This window comes from Barbus barbus (genome assembly GCF_936440315.1).
Source record: "Barbus barbus genome assembly, chromosome: 26".
Lineage (NCBI taxonomy): Eukaryota > Metazoa > Chordata > Actinopteri > Cypriniformes > Cyprinidae > Barbus > Barbus barbus.
In genome coordinates this window covers 13626088-13645646 of record NC_136754.1, presented here as the reverse complement: position 1 = coordinate 13645646, position 19559 = coordinate 13626088, and the positions used below count along the sequence as shown (strand labels likewise).

At 38.1% G+C, this 19559-nt stretch overlaps 1 protein-coding gene and 1 long non-coding RNA gene across 2 annotated transcripts; both read right to left on the bottom strand.

Annotated features, from left to right (window-relative positions):
- Positions 1-1949: 1949 nt before the first annotated feature.
- On the bottom strand, positions 1950-17963 carry LOC306845813 (putative G-protein coupled receptor 141; the record flags this gene model as incomplete). The annotated part of the gene is made up of 2 exons (XM_079378792.1): positions 1950-2132; positions 17193-17963. The coding sequence occupies 2 exons, from the start codon at positions 17961-17963 to the stop codon at positions 1950-1952; spliced, it is 954 nt and encodes a 317-aa protein (XP_079234918.1).
- Positions 17964-18132: 169 nt separating this feature from the next.
- LOC306845548 lies at positions 18133-18767 on the bottom strand. Its single transcript, XR_013781994.1, has 3 exons — positions 18673-18767; positions 18484-18519; positions 18133-18172 (listed from the first exon to the last, which is right to left on the bottom strand). It is a non-coding gene; the product is annotated as an uncharacterized lncRNA (long non-coding RNA).
- Between the last annotated feature and the right edge of the window lie 792 nt (positions 18768-19559).

The following is a 19559-nucleotide window of genomic DNA, read 5'->3' as shown; positions in this document are numbered from 1 at the left end:
GCATATAAAGACCAAACAGAAGAAGGCTAAAAACCTAACAGGAATGGCTTTGGGATAATGACAAGAAAACAAATTGTAAAACGCCTATTATAAGTACTAATGCGCTCAATGTGCTGCACCATTTTAATAATTAATAATAATGCCAGCACTCTGCTTTTGCACATTTTAATGTCTTCACGCCAAGTTTAAGCTATTGATTACCTGTCCATTATTCTGAATTTGCAGTCCCATTGAGAAAGTCAGGTCAGGTCAACCGTTTTCTAGTATTATCTGTATTGAATATTTTAACATTTAACTAAATATGTTATGAAAGTTTTTGGATGTTTTAATTTAACTAATTTTGATTGTATATTACAAATACTAGTAATAGGAGAGCCGCTGATCCTATTATTCTGTGAGATACCTCTATGAGGTATTTAAGTGTGCATGACCTGTTACAAAATGCATACACAGCTCCTTCTAAATCATATGTAGCCATATACAGTAGCTAGCAGGTTAATACCAGTATGCATACAATATTTCACAGTCATGCACTGTTGCTCTCTGAGAGTGTGCTCTTAGTGTGGGTGCATCAGCACATTAAAATGTTGAATACCAGGGCCAGGTCTGCTGAAACCTTTCAGAACAAAAAAATAAAAAATAAATAAATTCCATATGTAATGTATAATTTATGATCAACCTGAGAATGTCAGATCCCCTGAACGATCAATACTCTCTCTCTCTCTCTCTCTCTCTCTCTCTCTCTCTCTCCATCTTTCTCTCTCTGTGTTGCATTATACCTCTTTTGATTTTTTTTTCTGTAGAAAAGTACTTATGTGCATTAATGTATCAGTAAATCAAACCTTTGCAGCTATAGTATATTATTATATTATAATATATTACTCTCTCTCCCTCTCTCTCTCTCTCTCTATGTGTGTATATATATATATATATATATATATATATATATATATATATATATATATATATATATATGTATGTAATGAATGTATATATATTTGTATAAATAAAAAAACTGAATTATTATTATGAGAAAAAAAAATTATATTGTAGCCTATTTAACAAAGTATTAAGTATACTTTTAATGTAAACTATTGTTAAAATTATGCTTTTTATATGTAAAATAAATCACCAGCCTTATAAATTTATGGGTAAAGGGGGATTCCCGGAATTCTGCAGAATTCCCTGCATAAAATACCACATTTTTAGATCACATTTTTAGACACAATTAGGAACTGTAAAATATAGGCTACAGTCACCAAAATGCCATCCTGTAAAGTTTGCAACCCTTAGGCTACCATACTTTCACAGAAAAATTCTTGCAACCACAGTGGCCAGTTTTTTTAACCAAACATTTATCAAAAAAATGTAAGAAAATAAAAAAGATAAATATCATAATTCTCTTGTTAATGAGCTGAGCTAATAACATATACATGAATGTGCCACGTGTGGGAAAAGATAGCATATTATTCAAATAGCCTAACTTAATAAACACATATGACATGAGGTCCTAATAGTTACTATATCAGCTGAATTATTGTTTATTCTTTTTCAAAACGGCCTCATCTAAGCAAGTGCAGAGAGAGGCGGCCAGTCTAGCCACATACAGTCCTCCCATTTCCACATCAACACACCTAAAACTATTAGGTTTTATTCATCTTTTTTACCCAACATCTATTTACACAATGTTTTATAAAGGATTTTTCTATGTTAGAAGGTCAAATATGCTCATTTTCAGTCGTAATGCTAGAGAAAATGAGGCTACACGTACCAGTAAATCAAGAATTCATTCAAAATGAATAGACACGAATGAAAACGGTGCTTTACAAGCAAAGCCGTTGACAGTTGGGATTTCACAAAGAAATGCGAGGAACATGCTGTCAAACTAGACAAAGAAGCAGCGGTCATGTCCGTGGACTAGTGTAATCTTATAAATACATCATTGAAATTTAGGTCAATAGGGAAGTAATAGGTTTTCTGCGCTCGCGCTCCCCCTCCCATCCGTCTTGGATGGAGAATGATGCTCTAATGGATTCCATTTTCAGTTCCCAGCCTGCGCTCTCAGCCCTCTGAATACGAGCATTACACGCGATATAAAAAACCCCAAACTCAAAACCAGCGACATCCACATGCTAACAAACACATAACATGCGCTGTTAATACGCGTACCGGGGGTTTCGCAACTGTTTCGAGCGTTTTCTTGGCAGATATCGTGGTTGTAGGTGGGGAATGTGACAGCTGGAAATGCAACTGGAATGACATTGCGCTTACCGAATAATGTCCAGAGGAACAACGCTCTTCTCGCTTCCCCTCCCCGATTAATGCCGACAATTCACAGCGAGCGACACACGGAAATCATTCCCAACGTCTGGCATTGAAAGCAGAAGAGATGCTGGTGTGTCGAGGAAAGGATAGCATCCGCTAGGTATCCAAGGAAAACCGTGAGAATAGAAGGAGACCGGAAAACTGCGGTGGGTAGCCACGGACACAGCAGCAGCGCCTGCTTTCTCCCTCTCTCTCCTCCTCTTCCCTGCTGGACCATCCCCATCCGAGCACCTTGCTGCAGTGATGACGATGCGTCCCACAGCGACATCTCGCGCTCACGTTTCAAATCGCACCTCTACACTTCCATTGGGGCTACAGGGTGTCAGACTCGAAGTAATTTTTGGTCCACAAGTTGCAGTTTAATTTTCCTTTGCGCGGTTTTATGAAGATTCGACTTCCTATTTCTGAAATATGGGTGTGCCACATTCAAGAGCTTTGTCGTCAAACAGAATCATGAGGATCCACTTGCACCAAAAATGAGTCGACTGCTTTGTGCTTTGTACTATACATTTGTCTTTGTCTACAGTCATTGCCTACTTGTTCAGGTAAATCAGTATATGTTGGCGTGTATGTTGTCTGTTGACGTCGTCTGCCTGCTTTTTCTCTGTTGTTTTTACTGTCGTCCTTATTGTCGTTTTGTTCTGTCGTCCAACTATCATCCTAACCGTCATCTTATTTTGTCGTCTTAACTGTCGTCCTGTCGTCTTGTTCTGTCGCACAAAGTTTTTTTTTTTCATGTTTCAAAGGTTGTAGTACATTTGCAGTTACCAAGACTGACTTATGATTTGTGAAATTTTGGTCATACGTGCACAAATATGTTCAGAAAAAAATACTGTAATTCACTAAAATGTTTTTTTTTAATGTTACAAAGGTTGTAGTATATTGCTAGTGACCATACTGACTTAGTACAGGTGAGATTTTGCCAATACCTTGTTTACTGTATGTATAGTACACATATATTCTTAGAAAAAAACTACTGTAATTTACCAAAAGGGTTTACAGTGTATAAATGCACAGTGCACAAATATTTTTAGAAAAAGGTTGTAGTGTTTTCTTATTTACTACAGGTGAGAGTTTGCCAATCTCAATTATCTCAATTAATGTATGTACAGTACACAGATAGTTTTAGAAAAAAAAAAACTAGTTATTCACGAAGAGGGTATTATCATGTTCCAAAGGTTGTACTATATTTAGTCAGTTTTGCCCACTAGAAATTTACCAATAGTTTTTTTTTTTTTTTTGTATTCTAAAGGTTGTACTACAGTAATTTTTATGAAAATAGTTGTGTACTGTACATATATGACAGGAGGTATTGGCAAAATCTCAAATGTAGTAAATCCGTCTTATATCTAGGAACATACTACAACCTTTGGAAAATGAAAAAAAAAAACCTATTGGTAAATTACTGTAATTTTTTACTGTAATGTGCACTGTACATACAGTAAGGGAGATATTGGCAAACTCTTACCTGTAGTAAGTTTTGTAATTAGGTACATACAACAACCTTTGAAACATGAAAAAGCCTTTTTAGTGAATTACAGTAGTTTTTTCTAAACATATTTGTGCACTGTACGTCCAGTAAAGCAGGTATTGGCAAAATGTCACCTGTAATAAGTCAGTCTTCTACAACCTACAACCTTTGTAACATCAAGGAAAAAAATACAGTAGCCTAATTTTTTCATGAAAATATTTGTGTACTGTACAGACAGTAAGGGAGATGTAGAAAGTATTGTCTAAGGCGAGATATTGGCAAAATATATTTAGTCAGTTTGCCAACTAGGTATTTACCATTGTCCTGTGAACATTAATTGGAATGAATTATTGGACTTCGTTTTGTACTGTGGGGTGAATTTGTAGACGGTCCCTAAAGTAGCCTAGTCGAATATGAAATTTTAAACTAACTTTACCACGCTGATGAAGGTTATGATGACAGAACAAGACGACATTAAGGACGATAGAATAAGATGACAGTTAGGACGACAGAGCAGGACGAGAGTTAGGACGACAGAACAGGACGACAGAATAAGATGACTGTTAGGACAACAGAACAGAACGAGAGAATAAGATGACTGTTAGGACGACAGAACAGAACGAGAGTTAGGACAACAGAACAGGACGAGAGTTAGGATGACAGAACAGGACGACAGAATAAGATGACTGTTAGGACGACAGAACAGGACGAGAGTTAGGACGACAGAACAGGACGAGAGTTAGGACGACTGAAAAGGACGAGCGTTAGGATGACAGAACAGGATGATAGTTAGGATGACAGAACAGGACGACAGAATAAGATGACTGTTAGGACGACAGAACAGAACGAGAGTTAGGACGACAGAACAGGACGAGAGTTAGGACGACTGAAAAGGACGAGCGTTAGGATGACAGAACAGGATGATAGTTAGGACGAGAGTTAGGACGACAGAATAAGATGACTGTTAGGACGACAGAACAGGACGAGAGTTAGGACGACAGAATAAGATGACTGTTAGGACGACAGAACAGGACGAGAGTTAGGACGACAGAACAGGACGAGAGTTAGGACGACAGAACAGGATGATAGTTAGGATGACAGAACAGGACGACAGAATAAGATGACTGTTAGGACAACAGAACAGGACGAGAGTTAGGACAACAGAACAGGACGAGAGTTAGGACGACAGAACAGGATGATAGTTAGGACGACAGAATAAGATGACTGTTAGGACGACAGAATAAGATGACTGTTAGGACGACAGAACAGGATGAGAGTTAGGACGACAGAACAGGACGAGAGTTAGGACGACAGAACAGGACGAGAGTTAGGACGACAGAACAGGATGATAGTTAGGACGACAGAATAAGATGACTGTTAGGACGACAGAACAGGATGAGAGTTAGGACGACAGAACAGGACGAGAGTTAATACGACAGAACAGGATGATAGTTAGGACGACAGAACAGGACGAGAGTTAGGACGACAGAACAGGACGACAGAATAAGATGACTGTTAGGACAACAGAACAGGACGAGAGTTAGGACGACAGAACAGGACGAGAGTTAATACGACAGAACAGGATGATAGTTAGGACGACAGAACAGGACGAGAGTTAGGACGACAGAACAGGACGAGAGAATAAGATGACTGTTAGGACGACAGAACAGGACGACAGAATAAGATGACTGTTAGGACGACAGAACAGGACGAGAGTTAGGACGACAGAACAGGACGAGAGTTAGGACGACAGAACAGGATGATAGTTAGGATGACAGAACAGGATGATAGTTAGGACGACAGAACAGGACGACAGAATAAGATGACTGTTAGGACGACAGAACAGGACGAGAGTTAGGACGACAGAACAGGACGAGAGTTAGGACGACAGAACAGGATGATAGTTAGGATGACAGAACAGGACGACAGAATAAGATGACTGTTAGGACAACAGAACAGGACGAGAGTTAGGACAACATAACAGGACGAGAGTTAGGATGACAGAACAGGATGATAGTTAGGAAGACGGAATAAGATGACTGTTAGGACGACAGAACAGGACGAGAGTTAGGACGACTGAAAAGGACGAGCGTTAGGATGACAGAACAGGATGATAGTTAGGATGACAGAACAGGACGACAGAATAAGATGACTGTTAGGACGACAGAACAGAACGAGAGTTAGGACGACAGAACAGGACGAGAGTTAGGACGACTGAAAAGGACGAGCGTTAGGATGACAGAACAGGATGATAGTTAGGACGAGAGTTAGGACGACAGAATAAGATGACTGTTAGGACGACAGAACAGGACGAGAGTTAGGACGACAGAATAAGATGACTGTTAGGACGACAGAACAGGACGAGAGTTAGGACGACAGAACAGGACGAGAGTTAGGACGACAGAACAGGATGATAGTTAGGATGACAGAACAGGACGACAGAATAAGATGACTGTTAGGACAACAGAACAGGACGAGAGTTAGGACAACAGAACAGGACGAGAGTTAGGACGACAGAACAGGATGATAGTTAGGACGACAGAATAAGATGACTGTTAGGACGACAGAACAGGATGAGAGTTAGGACGACAGAACAGGACGAGAGTTAGGACGACAGAACAGGACGAGAGTTAGGACGACAGAACAGGATGATAGTTAGGACGACAGAATAAGATGACTGTTAGGACGACAGAACAGGATGAGAGTTAGGACGACAGAACAGGACGAGAGTTAATACGACAGAACAGGATGATAGTTAGGACGACAGAACAGGACGAGAGTTAGGACGACAGAACAGGACGACAGAATAAGATGACTGTTAGGACAACAGAACAGGACGAGAGTTAGGACGACAGAACAGGACGAGAGTTAATACGACAGAACAGGATGATAGTTAGGACGACAGAACAGGACGAGAGTTAGGACGACAGAACAGGACGAGAGAATAAGATGACTGTTAGGACGACAGAACAGGACGACAGAATAAGATGACTGTTAGGACGACAGAACAGGACGAGAGTTAGGACGACAGAACAGGACGAGAGTTAGGACGACAGAACAGGATGATAGTTAGGATGACAGAACAGGATGATAGTTAGGACGACAGAACAGGACGACAGAATAAGATGACTGTTAGGACGACAGAACAGGACGAGAGTTAGGACGACAGAACAGGACGAGAGTTAGGACGACAGAACAGGATGATAGTTAGGATGACAGAACAGGACGACAGAATAAGATGACTGTTAGGACAACAGAACAGGACGAGAGTTAGGACAACATAACAGGACGAGAGTTAGGATGACAGAACAGGATGATAGTTAGGAAGACGGAATAAGATGACTGTTAGGACGACAGAACAGGACGAGAGTTAGGACGACAGAACAGGACGAGAGTTAGGACGACAGAACAGGATGATAGTTAGGATGACAGAACAGGACGAGAGTTAGGACGACAGAACAGGATGATAGTTAGGATGACAGAACATTTACATTTTACATTTACATTTATTCATTTAGCTGACGCTTTTATCCAAAGCGACTTACAATTGCTATATATGTCAGAGGTCGCACGCCTCTGGAGCAACTAGGGGTTAAGTGTCTTGCTCAGGGACACATTGGTGTCTCACAGTGGATTCGAACCCGGGTCTCTCACACCAAAGGCACGTGTCTTATCCACTGCGCCATCACCACCCCAGAACAGGACGAGAGTTAGGACGACAGAACAGGATGATAGTTAGCATGACAGAACAGGATGATAGTTAGGAAGACAGAATAAGATGACTGTTAGGACAACAGAACAGGACGAGAGTTAGTTAAAGTTAAAGTTAAAGTCGTGACGTATTGTCAAGTATGGTGACCCATACTCGAAATTGGTGCTCTGCGTTTAACCCATCCAAGTGCACACACACAGCAGTGAGTAGTGAACAAATGCACACACACACACACACACACACACCGTGAACACACACCCGGAGCAGTGGGCAGCCATGCTGCAGCGCCCGGGGAGCAGTTGGGGGTTCGGTGTCTTGCTCAAGGGCACCTCAGTCGTGGTATTGAGGGTGGAGAGAGCGCTGGACATTCACTCCCCCCACCTACAATCCCTGCCGGCCGGGGACTCGAACCCGCAACCTTTCGATTACGAGTCCGACTCTCTAACCATTAGGCCACGACTTCCCCAAAGGGACTGTTAGGATGACAGAACAGGACGAGAGTTAGGACGACAGAACAGGATGATAGTTAGGACGACAGAACAGGACGAGAGTTAGGACGAGAGAACAGGATGATAGTTAGGATGACAGAACAGGATGACAGAATAAGATGACAGTTAGGACGACAGAACAAAATGACAATAAGGACGACAGTAAAAACAATAGAGAAAAAGCAGGCAGGACGACAGATTAAAGCCGGGCTTACACTGTGCGATTTTTTAAAAGATTTTTTAAAGATTGTACTTGTCAGACTGTACGAACATGATGATCATGTCACACTATGGGATCTCAGTTGTCAGTAATGTCGTTAAAACCGGTTGCGCATAAGAAAACTTGTCCGGAGTTTTACATTATCAACCCATACACGTCCAGTGACTTCGAACTGCATTGCATGCCAGACCGAAATGTTGGACATCATGAAAAGTATATGAACGGCGGCAATACCGGCATATTTAAGAAGAATAGTGAATGCAGCTCTACATACCCACATGAAAACAACAGTGCAACCAGTGTTTATATAGAAAAGGCAACATATCAGATGAATTCCGTGAGCAGCGGACGGGAGCGCTGGAGTTTATGGCTGATAGAATAATTCTCTAGCATTAATTCTGCTCATAGCTTGTCTTGAAAAACGGAGACAGTTTGTCATTCATCGTAGGGGTAGTCACACTGCAGGACTCACCAAAGGTGAAATTTGATCGCAACAGCCATTAATCGGCTGTCGGTGAACATGTCAAACTAGCAATCAAAGACTACAGATTTTAGCCAAGGATTATAAGAATCTTGTAGGATTATCAAAATTAGTCTCAGGCGACCAAATCGTGGCCAAAATCACACAGTGTGAGCCGGGCTTAAAACGACATCAACAGACAGCATACATGCCAACATATACTGATTTACAGTGTTGGGAGTAACGCGTTACAAAAGTAATGCATTACAGTAATGTATTACTTTTTGATGTAACACAGTAGTGTAAGGCATTACTTATCAATTTTCAGTAATATTTTACTCGGTACATGTTCAGTAACACTTGCGTTACAACACACTTTTAGCCCCAATTATTTTTTTTTATTATTTCATTTAAAGTCGGATCCGACTTTATGTCCCTAAGACCGGGCTACGGGCCAATATTCACGTTATAGTTCAGACGCGGGCCGGTCCTCGAGCCTGTTTTAGACTTCACCATCTTCGCCAAGAATTCGCCATCTCCTCGTTAGACGCTCCTTTAGAGAGAAGTGCATCTTCACGGATAACGATTGTATTAAATAGTTTTTGTTTTCGTTTTTATTTATTTCGTTAAGTAGTAATAGATAAAAGCACGACTTCTGTTGACATTGTGAGTGCACACAAATAAAAGACCCTTTACAGTTATGAATTATGTATTACTCTTACCTTTATGATCCAAAATTATGACGTAAGTTGTTTCCATTTTAAAAAAATTGCAATTGATTGCGCTGGTGCCTCCATGTCCTGCGCTTTAGCTTCCACTCTCCGCACAAACTACTGATGCAGCGCACATTTATCTAGGTTTAACCTTTAAACATTGTTATATGCTTAAACTGTTTTAGTATATCTATAGATTTTATTTTAGGCAAGTCATGATGATTTGAGAAGGCTAATTTGATCAAACAAGCTATGATCAGCCTGCCGGCCAGCCGCTGGCCACTTGGTCATTACTTTAAGAAAGAAAAAACGTATTTAATGAACAAAAAATGCTCCAAACGTTTTTTCTAAATGAACTTAATAAAAAGCCAGAACGAAATATAAACACTTTGCCATTAGGGCAGGGCTCTAGTATATTTTATAATTTTAGAATGTTAAGTTCTACTTCTGTAGATATTTTGGTGAAAGTAACTCAAAAGTAATACAAGAGTCATGTAACGCATTACACTTCTGAGACAGTAATATTGTAAGGTAAGGAATTACTTTTAAATAACAGTAACAAGTAATCTGTAATGTATTACAGTTTGGAAGTAACTTGCACAACACTGCTGATTTACCTGAACAAGTAGGCAATGACTGTAGGCAAAGACAAATGTATAGTACAAAGCACAAAGCAGTCGACTCATTTTTGGCACAAATGAAACCTCATCCAGAATAGCTAGACAAAAAAATAAAAATTATTGTGCACATAAATGTACTTCTGTCATGACAACTCTCGGAGGGATCGGCATGGTAATATACATGACAATGTTAATGTATTTGGTCTTGGCAGAATAGATCTGCTATGCTGCTGCTGCGACAGAGCAAGTACCGAGACTTGCTACTGCCATACATCCACAACATGCTTCTGTGAGCATGTAGGAAATACTGCTGCTATAACATATATGAATAACCCCCATAGCATACATGTTCACACTGTAGCACATCTATACAGGTGGAGCTGGGGAAGGTGTAGGGTTTCTGAAGTGTGCTGCTACTGCTACAGCAAACACTGGCCAAGTATGTGAATGTTGAGCAGCAAGTTCATTGACTACTGATACAGGAGAAAACCAATCAGCTGTGACATGTGATAATGATGTCATTATGTCATATTGAGTTAGTATATCTGTTGGACTGTGCCATCTAGAGTTTCATGCCAGAACTTTGTATTTGACCAAAACTGCAATGTATTTTTATTACACCAACAATTCACTATCGAAACTGCCCTCTTCTCTGACGATTTTTGAAGAAGATAAGTCAACGAATTTAGGGGGTTAGGCAATTTCCAAGTTGGCTATCTATATTTTGGTAATTCAACATGTGAAAGCAGCAATACTTTGGCAATTTTTTGCAAACTGTACACGTACATTATTACAAATTGCTGTTACAGCATTCAAACTAAACAAATATGTACACACACACACACACACATTAGCATATAACTAGCTAGCATAAAAACTGAAAATGTCAGACTAAAAAAAATGTAAAATTAATTATTTTACATTTAAAAAAATAAATAAATATAACGTGCTATTAGTCTGGAAAACTGGCAAATCCAGTTATTAGTTCTTTCTCAAAAAAATATTGCTTATTGCATCTTGCAAACATTGCCTGATTTCCAGACAGACTGAAAAAAAAACCTGTTCTATTATTCCTGAAAGCTGCATAAAGCCAGCAAATCAGATTACAGCTGGCCAGACCGAGAAAGTACTTTTCAGCCAGTCATTTAACAGAATATGGGTGGTCAGTGGACACCCTGTCTGAGGCAAACATCCACAAATCTTTGAAGAGACATTTTTTAAGGAAGATTTGACACAACATTTGTGTATTAGTGTATTTGTAAAAACATGAATCGTGATGGGATGATGGTTTCTCTTTTCAGGCGTGGTGAGTTAAAGTAGGAAATGGATAATCAGATAAAGGACATTTTCTGTTTGAGCAGTTTAGATTGCTGCTGCCTTTGTCTGTAAAGGTATTCAGTGCTGACTAAAATGTCAGCATGATGTCATGTGAGAGGCACCATTGTATGAAAACACTGTTAATCCCATTTCTGCCAGCCATCAGCCAAAGCAACACACAGAGAGACAGTGTGTCTGGAGGGGGGACTTCCGCTGTGGAGCAGCAGACACAGGTGTTCATTCACTCCGGTGGCATTGAGTGGAAGATTAGAGGATGAAAAGGCACAGACTTATTTCCATATATTCACAATTAACTCCCATTTCATTACAATTCATCATCTAAAGATAAATCTTTCTTGGGATCAGATACACAGTCAGAATCAGACTTTATACTGTCATAGTAAATAAAAAAGGACCACCAGACGGGCACTGGTACCACTTCTGTTATAAGTAATTACAGTTAAATACTTTTAGCAATGATAGTCTGGAGTGTTAGTCCAATGTTATAAACCCATTATAATTTGAAGAAGATAACTACATTAAATCTAAACTTCAAAAGTATTTAGCTACACATGCAGCTACTAACAAAAGCAGCTACACTGAAGATATAATTTATTTTTATAGAGAAGTAAGGAAACAGTGCAGATCTCAATTGGAGTTAATACATAGGCCTACACAATAAACATACTTAACAACTAAAAAGCTAGAACTGAGTTGAAAATGTGAAAAACAGCAGCATTTACCTAATATGTCATATAGAATGAGTTTCCCACTGCTAGTCACAAGAAGATGTTTTGCAACACATTTTAAGATATTTCAGCTCAGTTGGGCGTTAAGCTGAGTACAGAATAAAATGTGACATGATTAGTCCTCCAAACATTATTGTACACATGCATATACTGCATCTTCCACTATATCATATTTTGACAGGAGAGATGAATGTTTGTTTGTTTTTTTAAATGAGGTTAGACTGTTTAATATCTGCAATGAAGTACATTAGCTCAGAAAACACTATATTGTCAGGTGCATTGCAGCTCAAGCCATGATTTTTAGAGAAAACTTTTCATGTTCAGTGCTTATTAAAGAGTTGCATACATGATTTACGCTGTATGCTGAACAATATAAAATATCAGGTTTTTGTGAAAATAGCAGCAATATTATATAATCTAATAAAATGAAAAGACAGGGTGCTGTTAAAACCACTTCCTCAAGACTTTGCTTAAATCGTCAAGCCTTCTCTTTCTACAACCCATTGCTTTGTCATATCCATGGTGACTTGGCAATTATATTATATTATTATATAGATATAGACATCTACGATATTACCTGTCAAGCAGAAAAGCAACAAAAATTTGGCATCTGTTATCAAGTCGACGTTTATTATAGCTAGTTTATAGCTTTCCAGGCTGTTGCAGCAAAATCACAAGACAGTTATTTCAGTGGCAAGTTATACTTAAGGGAGCACTAACATTTTCTGCATACTATTAAAAAATCTCTAAGGCAAAAGGCACATTGCAGTGATGCAGTTTCTTTTACATTAATTCAATGTTATGTTGCACTTATGTTGGGTTTTTATGAGCGCACAAAAATGTCTATTTGTTGACCACTTGGGTGTAGGCCTAAACAAAAACCCTATCAGCTGGGGTTACTGGTTTTACAGTTTATGGCGGGTGCTGATTGGTCCCACATGATGATGTTTTTATGGTATTACAGTATATAATTAGTCATAGTTTACTGGAAGTGGCTTCTGGGTTCGCCAAGTGTTCAACATACCAGTGAAGGGATGTAATTTTAGTCATCAACCAACTATGGGTTTCAGGACAGTGTGTGTTATTTATACATTTTTCAATAGCAGACAAAATGAACTTTGTGTTTAAGAAGGTCTTTCCATTCACTATAAAAGGAACAATACAAATGTAAGGGGAAGAATAAGTGCGTATATCCTAACAGAAATCAGGTTATTGTTGGCATGAAGCAGTTCTGAAGTAAAGTAATTACTTCACAAGTTTTTTAAAACCCGATTGAGGATGTATAATAACACTCATGCAAGCGTTTCAACGCCTCTAGAGGGTGCTAAAATACAAAAAGGAATTCTCCCTTTGCAGAAATGAGTATAAACAGAAGTTATTGAACTCTATAAACTGTTTTCAATGCTTTGAAATGGTACGGTGGCCGAGAGAGCTCAACGAGCTGCAACTTCAGAAAACACAACCAAACAAAGAAACGCACTGCAAATGGAAAAAAACAACTTTCGTCAATTTGACAACACACCCACTGCAAATGCTCACAACACAACCAAACAAAGAAACGCACTGCAAATAGAAAAAACGCCTGAAAATTAAGAAAACAACTTTCGTCAATTTGACTACACACGCGCTGCAAATGCTCACAACACAAACAAACAAAGAAACGCACTGCAAATGGAAAAAAACAACTTTCGTCTATTTGACAACACACCCGCTGCAAATGCTCACAACACAACCAAACAAAGAAATGCACTGCAAATAGAAAACAACGCCTGCAAATTAAGAAAACAACTTTCGTCAATTTGACAACACACCCGCTGCAAATGCTCACAACACAAATAAAGAAACACACTGCAAATGCTCACAACACAACCAAATTTATTTGCAGTGCGTTGTTTGGTTGTGTTGTGAGCATTTGCAGCGTGTGCGTTGTCAAATTGACCAAAGTTGTTTTCTTCATTTGCAGGCATTTTTTTCCCATTTGCAGTGCATTTGTTTAGTTGGTTGTGTTGTGAGCATTTGCAGCGGGTGTGTTGTCAAATTGACGAAAGTTGTTTTCTTAATTTGCAGGCGTTTTTTCTATTTGCAGTGTGTTTCTTTGTTTGTTTGTGTTGTGAGCATTTGCAGCGCGTGTGTTGTCAAATTGACGAAAGTTGTTTTTTTCCATTTGCAGTGCGTTTCTTTGTTTGTTTGTGTTGTGAGCATTTGCAGCGCGTGTGTTGTCAAATTGACGAAAGATGTTTTTTTCCATTTGCAGTGCGTTTCTTTGTTTGTTTGTGTTGTGAGCATTTGCAGCGCGTGTGTTGTCAAATTGACGAAAGTTGTTTTCTTAATTTGCAGGCATTTTTTTTCCATTTGCAGTGCGTTTGTTTAGTTGGTTATGTTGTGAGCATTTGCAGCGCGTGTGTTGTCAAATTGACGAAAGTTGTTTTCTTAATTTGCAGGCGTTTTTTTCTATTTGCAGTGTGTTTCTTTGTTTGTTTGTGTTGTGAGCATTTGCAGCGCGTGTGTTGTCAAATTGAAGAAAGTTGTTTTCTTAATTTTCAGGCGTTTTTTCTATTTGCAGTGCGTTTCTTTGTTTGGTTGTGTTGTGAGCATTTGCTGCGCGTGTGTTGTCAAATTGACGAAAGTTGTTTTTTTCCATTTGCAGTACGTTTCTTTGTTTGTTTGTGTTGTGAGCATTTGCAGCGCGTGTGTTGTCAAATTGACGAAAGTTGTTTTTTTCCATTTGCAGTGCGTTTCTTTGTTTGTTTGTGTTGTGAGCATTTGCAGCGGGTGTGTTGTCAAATTGACGAAAGTTGTTTTTTTCCATTTGCAGTGCGTTTCTTTGTTTGGTTGTGTTGTGAGCATTTGCAGTGTGTGCATTGTCAAAATTTCAGGCGTTTTTTCTATTTGCAGTGCGTTTCTTTGTTTGGTTGTGTTGTGAGCATTTGCTGCGCGTGTGTTGTCAAATTGACGAAAGTTGTTTTTTTCCATTTGCAGTGCGTTTCTTTGTTTGTTTGTGTTGTGAGCATTTGCAGCGCGTGTGTTGTCAAATTGTTTTCTTAATTTGCAGGCATTTTTTTCTATTTGCTGTACGTTTGTTTAGTTGGTTGTGTTGTGAGCATTTGCAGCACGTGTGTTGTCAAATTGACGAAAGTTGTTTTCTTAATTTGCAGGCATTTTTTTCTATTTGCGGTGCGTTTGTTTAGTTGGTTGCGTTGTGAGCATTTGCAGCGCGTGTGTTGTCAAATTGACGAAAGTTGTTTTCTTAATTTGCAGGCATTTTTTTCTATTTGCGGTGCGTTTGTTTAGTTGGTTGTGTTGTGAGCATTTGCAGCGGGTCTTGTCAAATTGACGAAAGTTGTTTTCTTAATTTGCAGTGCGTTTTTTTCTATTTGCAGTGCGTTTCTTTATTTGGTTTTGTTGTGAGCATTTGCAGCGCGTGTGTTGTCAAATTGACGAAAGTTGTTTTCTTAATTTGCAGTGCGTTTTTTTCAATTTGCAGTGCGTTTATTTTGTTTGGTTGTGTTGTGAGCATTTGCAGCGTGTGCGTTGTCAAATTGACGAAAGTTGTTTTCTTAATTTGCAGGCATTTTTTTCCATTTGCAGTGCGTTTGTTTAGTTGGTTGTGTTGTGAGCATTTGCAGCGCATGTGTTGTCAAATTGACTAAAGTTGTTTTCTTAATTTTCAGGCGTTTTTTCTATTTGCAGTGCGTTTCTTTGTTTGGTTGTGTTGTGAGCATTTGCAGCGGGTGTGTTGTCAAATTGACGAAAGTTGTTTTTTTCTATTTGCAGTGCGTTTCTTTGTTTGTTTGTGTTGTGAGCATTTGCAGCGCGTGTGTTGTCAAATTGACGAAAGTTGTTTTCTTAATTCGCAGGCGTTTTATTTCTATTTGCAGTGCATTTCTTTGTTTGGTTGTGTTGTGAGCATTTGCAGTGGGTGTGTTGTCAAATTGACGAAAGTAGTTTTTTTCCATTTGCAGTGCGTTTCTTTGTTTGGTTGGGTTGTGAGCATTTGCAGTGTGTGCATTGTCAAATTGACGAAAGTTGTTTTCTTAATTTGCAGGTGTTTTTTTCTATTTGCAGTGCGTTTATTTTGTTTGGTTGTGTTGTGAACATTTGCAGCGCGTGTGTTGTCAAATTGACGAAAGTTGTTTTCTTAATTTGCAGGCATTTTTTTCTATTTGCAGTGCGTTTGTTTAGTTGGTTGTGTTGTGAGCATTTGCAGCGGGTGTTGTCAAATTGACGAAAGTTGTTTTCTTAATTTGCAGGTGTTTTTTTCTATTTCCAATGCGTTTCTTTATTTGGTTTTGTTGTGAGCATTTGCAGTGTGTGCGTGGTGAAATTGAGGAAGTTGTTTTCTTTATTTGCAGGTGTTTTATCTATTTGCAGTGCGTTGAGCTCTCTCGGCCACCGTAGGAAATTACTTGTTTTGAATTGCTTTGAAATGACTGTCTTTGTGTGACACCTTAAAAAATCTTTCAATTAGCAGTGATGGGTCTGTTGTAAACTTTGTAATTAGCACTTCTGATGTACTGTCATGAGGAACTCACACTCACACCTTATCAGTCATTGTTTTTTTGGGGTTTTTTTGTTTGGTTTTGTTCAAAAAAAATAAAAAATTACAGATAATATCATTATAGAAATAAGCATGCGTTTTGAAATAATGTTTCTTGAAAAATATATATATTAAAACATATATTTGTACTATCTGCACGTGCACGTTATGTCTTTACACTTAAAAAGAAATGTGGAAAGATTTTCTCTGAACACATAAAAAGGAATAAAGACCATATAAATAATGTAAATCCATCCAATGTAAATACTGTAAATTATTTAATGCACATTTCATTATAGACCATAAAACACCAGTTTATTTCCAAACATTCTGTCATACAGAACAATTGTTTTAAGCTTATAAGGCACAAAAGCATTTAAAAAAAAAATGGAAACCAATTCACTATATCAAAAACAATATACAACAGATGCTATAAACAGTGAAACCATCCCCTTGAATTTATAAGTTTGCATACATCTCTACCAGCAAAAAAAATCATATCAAAGCAGCTAAAAGCAGTGACAGCAAGAAATACTTCATTTATGTGATGCATTTCTTCAGTCTTGCCATATTCTCTCACATAATATACTCTGAATCCTTGATAGGGCACAAAACAAAAAAACATGACCGACAGGAAAACAACGTTTTTCAGTTGAGCCCAGAACTCTTGACGTTGACATGTGGCCTTTCCAAATGTCTTACTCACGTAGAGTAGAAAATAAACTTGGAAAAATGCTAGCACACTCCAAACCAGTATTAGTACTATACAAATAACATAGTTTAATGTCTTCACACTAGGCTGCATGAGAGCCTGGCCGAAATGAAAGCACTGAGTTGAATCATTTTGTGTCATTCCGTATTTAGCAATAGTTACTGGGAACATAGACCCAAATATGATCAACCAAACAGTTGTGCTTGCAATCGTGGCGTGAAGGATGCGATGAAACTCTAGCTTGTGCCGCTGATTAGAGTGCTCCACATAACGCACAATTAGAAGGAAGACATAGAAGATGAATGCAAGATACATGTGGGCATGTATCATAAGACTGACTATTTTGCAGAAATACATGCCCAGAATCCAGTTTTTATTAGAAGCATAATAGTAAATGCGAAAAGGCAGCGTGAGAAGGAAAAAGGAGTGCACTGCTATCAGGTTGATCACAGACACTTTGGTGAAAGAGAGACGTCTTTGGGACTGTAGCATACAGGACATTAGTACGACATTCAGAGTCCCAGCGAGAAAGATGAATATGTATAAGACCAGAAGAGCAATTCTGAAGTCCTCCGGCAGGCCCGTTTGGTTTGCAGTGTTGTTTATGATCATGCCTGACACTGCTTTGGAGAAAGACATTTTTGTTTTTACTTGCTCTCAAAAATAAATAAATATATAGAGAGCGAGCGAGAGAGAGAGAGAGAGAGAGAGAGTTATACAGTATGTACATTCAATACTATTACAAAACAGTGTCTAAGAAATTACTTTTAGATTTAAGATAAAACATAAATATGAAACATAAACTCACATTTTCCCCCAAACTCTTTTCCTGGTAAAATGTTTTGGCCCTGAAAAATCCAAGATAGATTTATATGACATTTCTTCCTTTGAATGTTTATCTTACTTAATTCAGTAAGTAAATAAGCAAATAAATGTAAAAGAAAAAAAAAAGATGCTTCAACTTAAAAAAGTAAATGTTCATGGTAAAAAAAAGAGCTTGAAGTTTTATGCTGAACTTGACATTTCTTTTAACTGATGTAATATTAGCAGAAGCAGAAGTTTCAAAACACTTCCCTAATGCTTCTATACACCTTTCAATATTAAAGGGAGATGTATACGGAATAAATGCATACAAACATACATGCATATACATACATACCAAATCTATGCAACTGGTTGTTTTAGTCAGGACAACCTGCAAATGTATTTGTAAAGTTATTGTTTTTTGTTTTGTTTTTTAACATAAGATGATAGCATTAGGTTTATTCTGAAAAAACTGAAACAACTATATTAAGCTATTTTCACCCTATACAGAGTTTGGTATGAGGAAATGATTGCAGATACTTACCAATTTACCAGCAGTATCAATCATATAGTGAATGTCAATATTCGTTCAGTAATATCATGCAGACAGTTCATCCATTTACTGTTGGTGCCAAGAGAGTTGAAGATGAATGTGATGTCAGCTTGTCAGTTCATGTGTAAATCTTCTGTCAGTGTCAAACTGCCAGCCTCCAGAGGCTTCAGGAAACACCTCCTGACTGTTATTTGTCACAGTAGAGATTAAAGATTTACAAATCTCACGCACAAGGAAGTTACTGAATTTTACAACATGTCAATGTTTTCTTTCTCAATCTGGCCTTCCTGATCTCTTTCTCTCACTATCTTTCTATTACATAATCCTTTGTGTTTTAAATAGTCTTATTCTTGTTTTATGCTTACTGATCATGAAAGGTCACAGTATATTCTCATAAGACTAGGTTATTTTCACAATATCCTAGTAAAACTAGGCAGTATAATAATGGTGGTACGCCCAATGGCAGTACACTCCAGTGAATGTTTTGCAATAAGATTAATGTAGCGTATTGGCTATTAAATATTTCACTTTTCAAGGAAACAAATTAATTTATTGTACTGTTAAAAACAAGGTAAGAGGAAATAACCTTTTTTCTGGGTAAGGTTTTTTTTACAGTGTCTGTTGAGGCATAACAATTGGAAAATCCCAAATCTCTCTCTCTCTCTCTCTCTCTCTCTATCTATAGTATTACAATACTTGTGGTCACCTTTATATTTCATGTTTTTTAGAGGAGGAAATCTCACTCAAATTTCATATTTCTAAATTATTATTTTGTGTGTGTGTGTACTCTATTCTACTGCTCATTTACACACAGCTGATTTGTCAGCTATCAATTGTTTTAAATGGTTATGTATATTTTTAGGTTATTCATATATTTC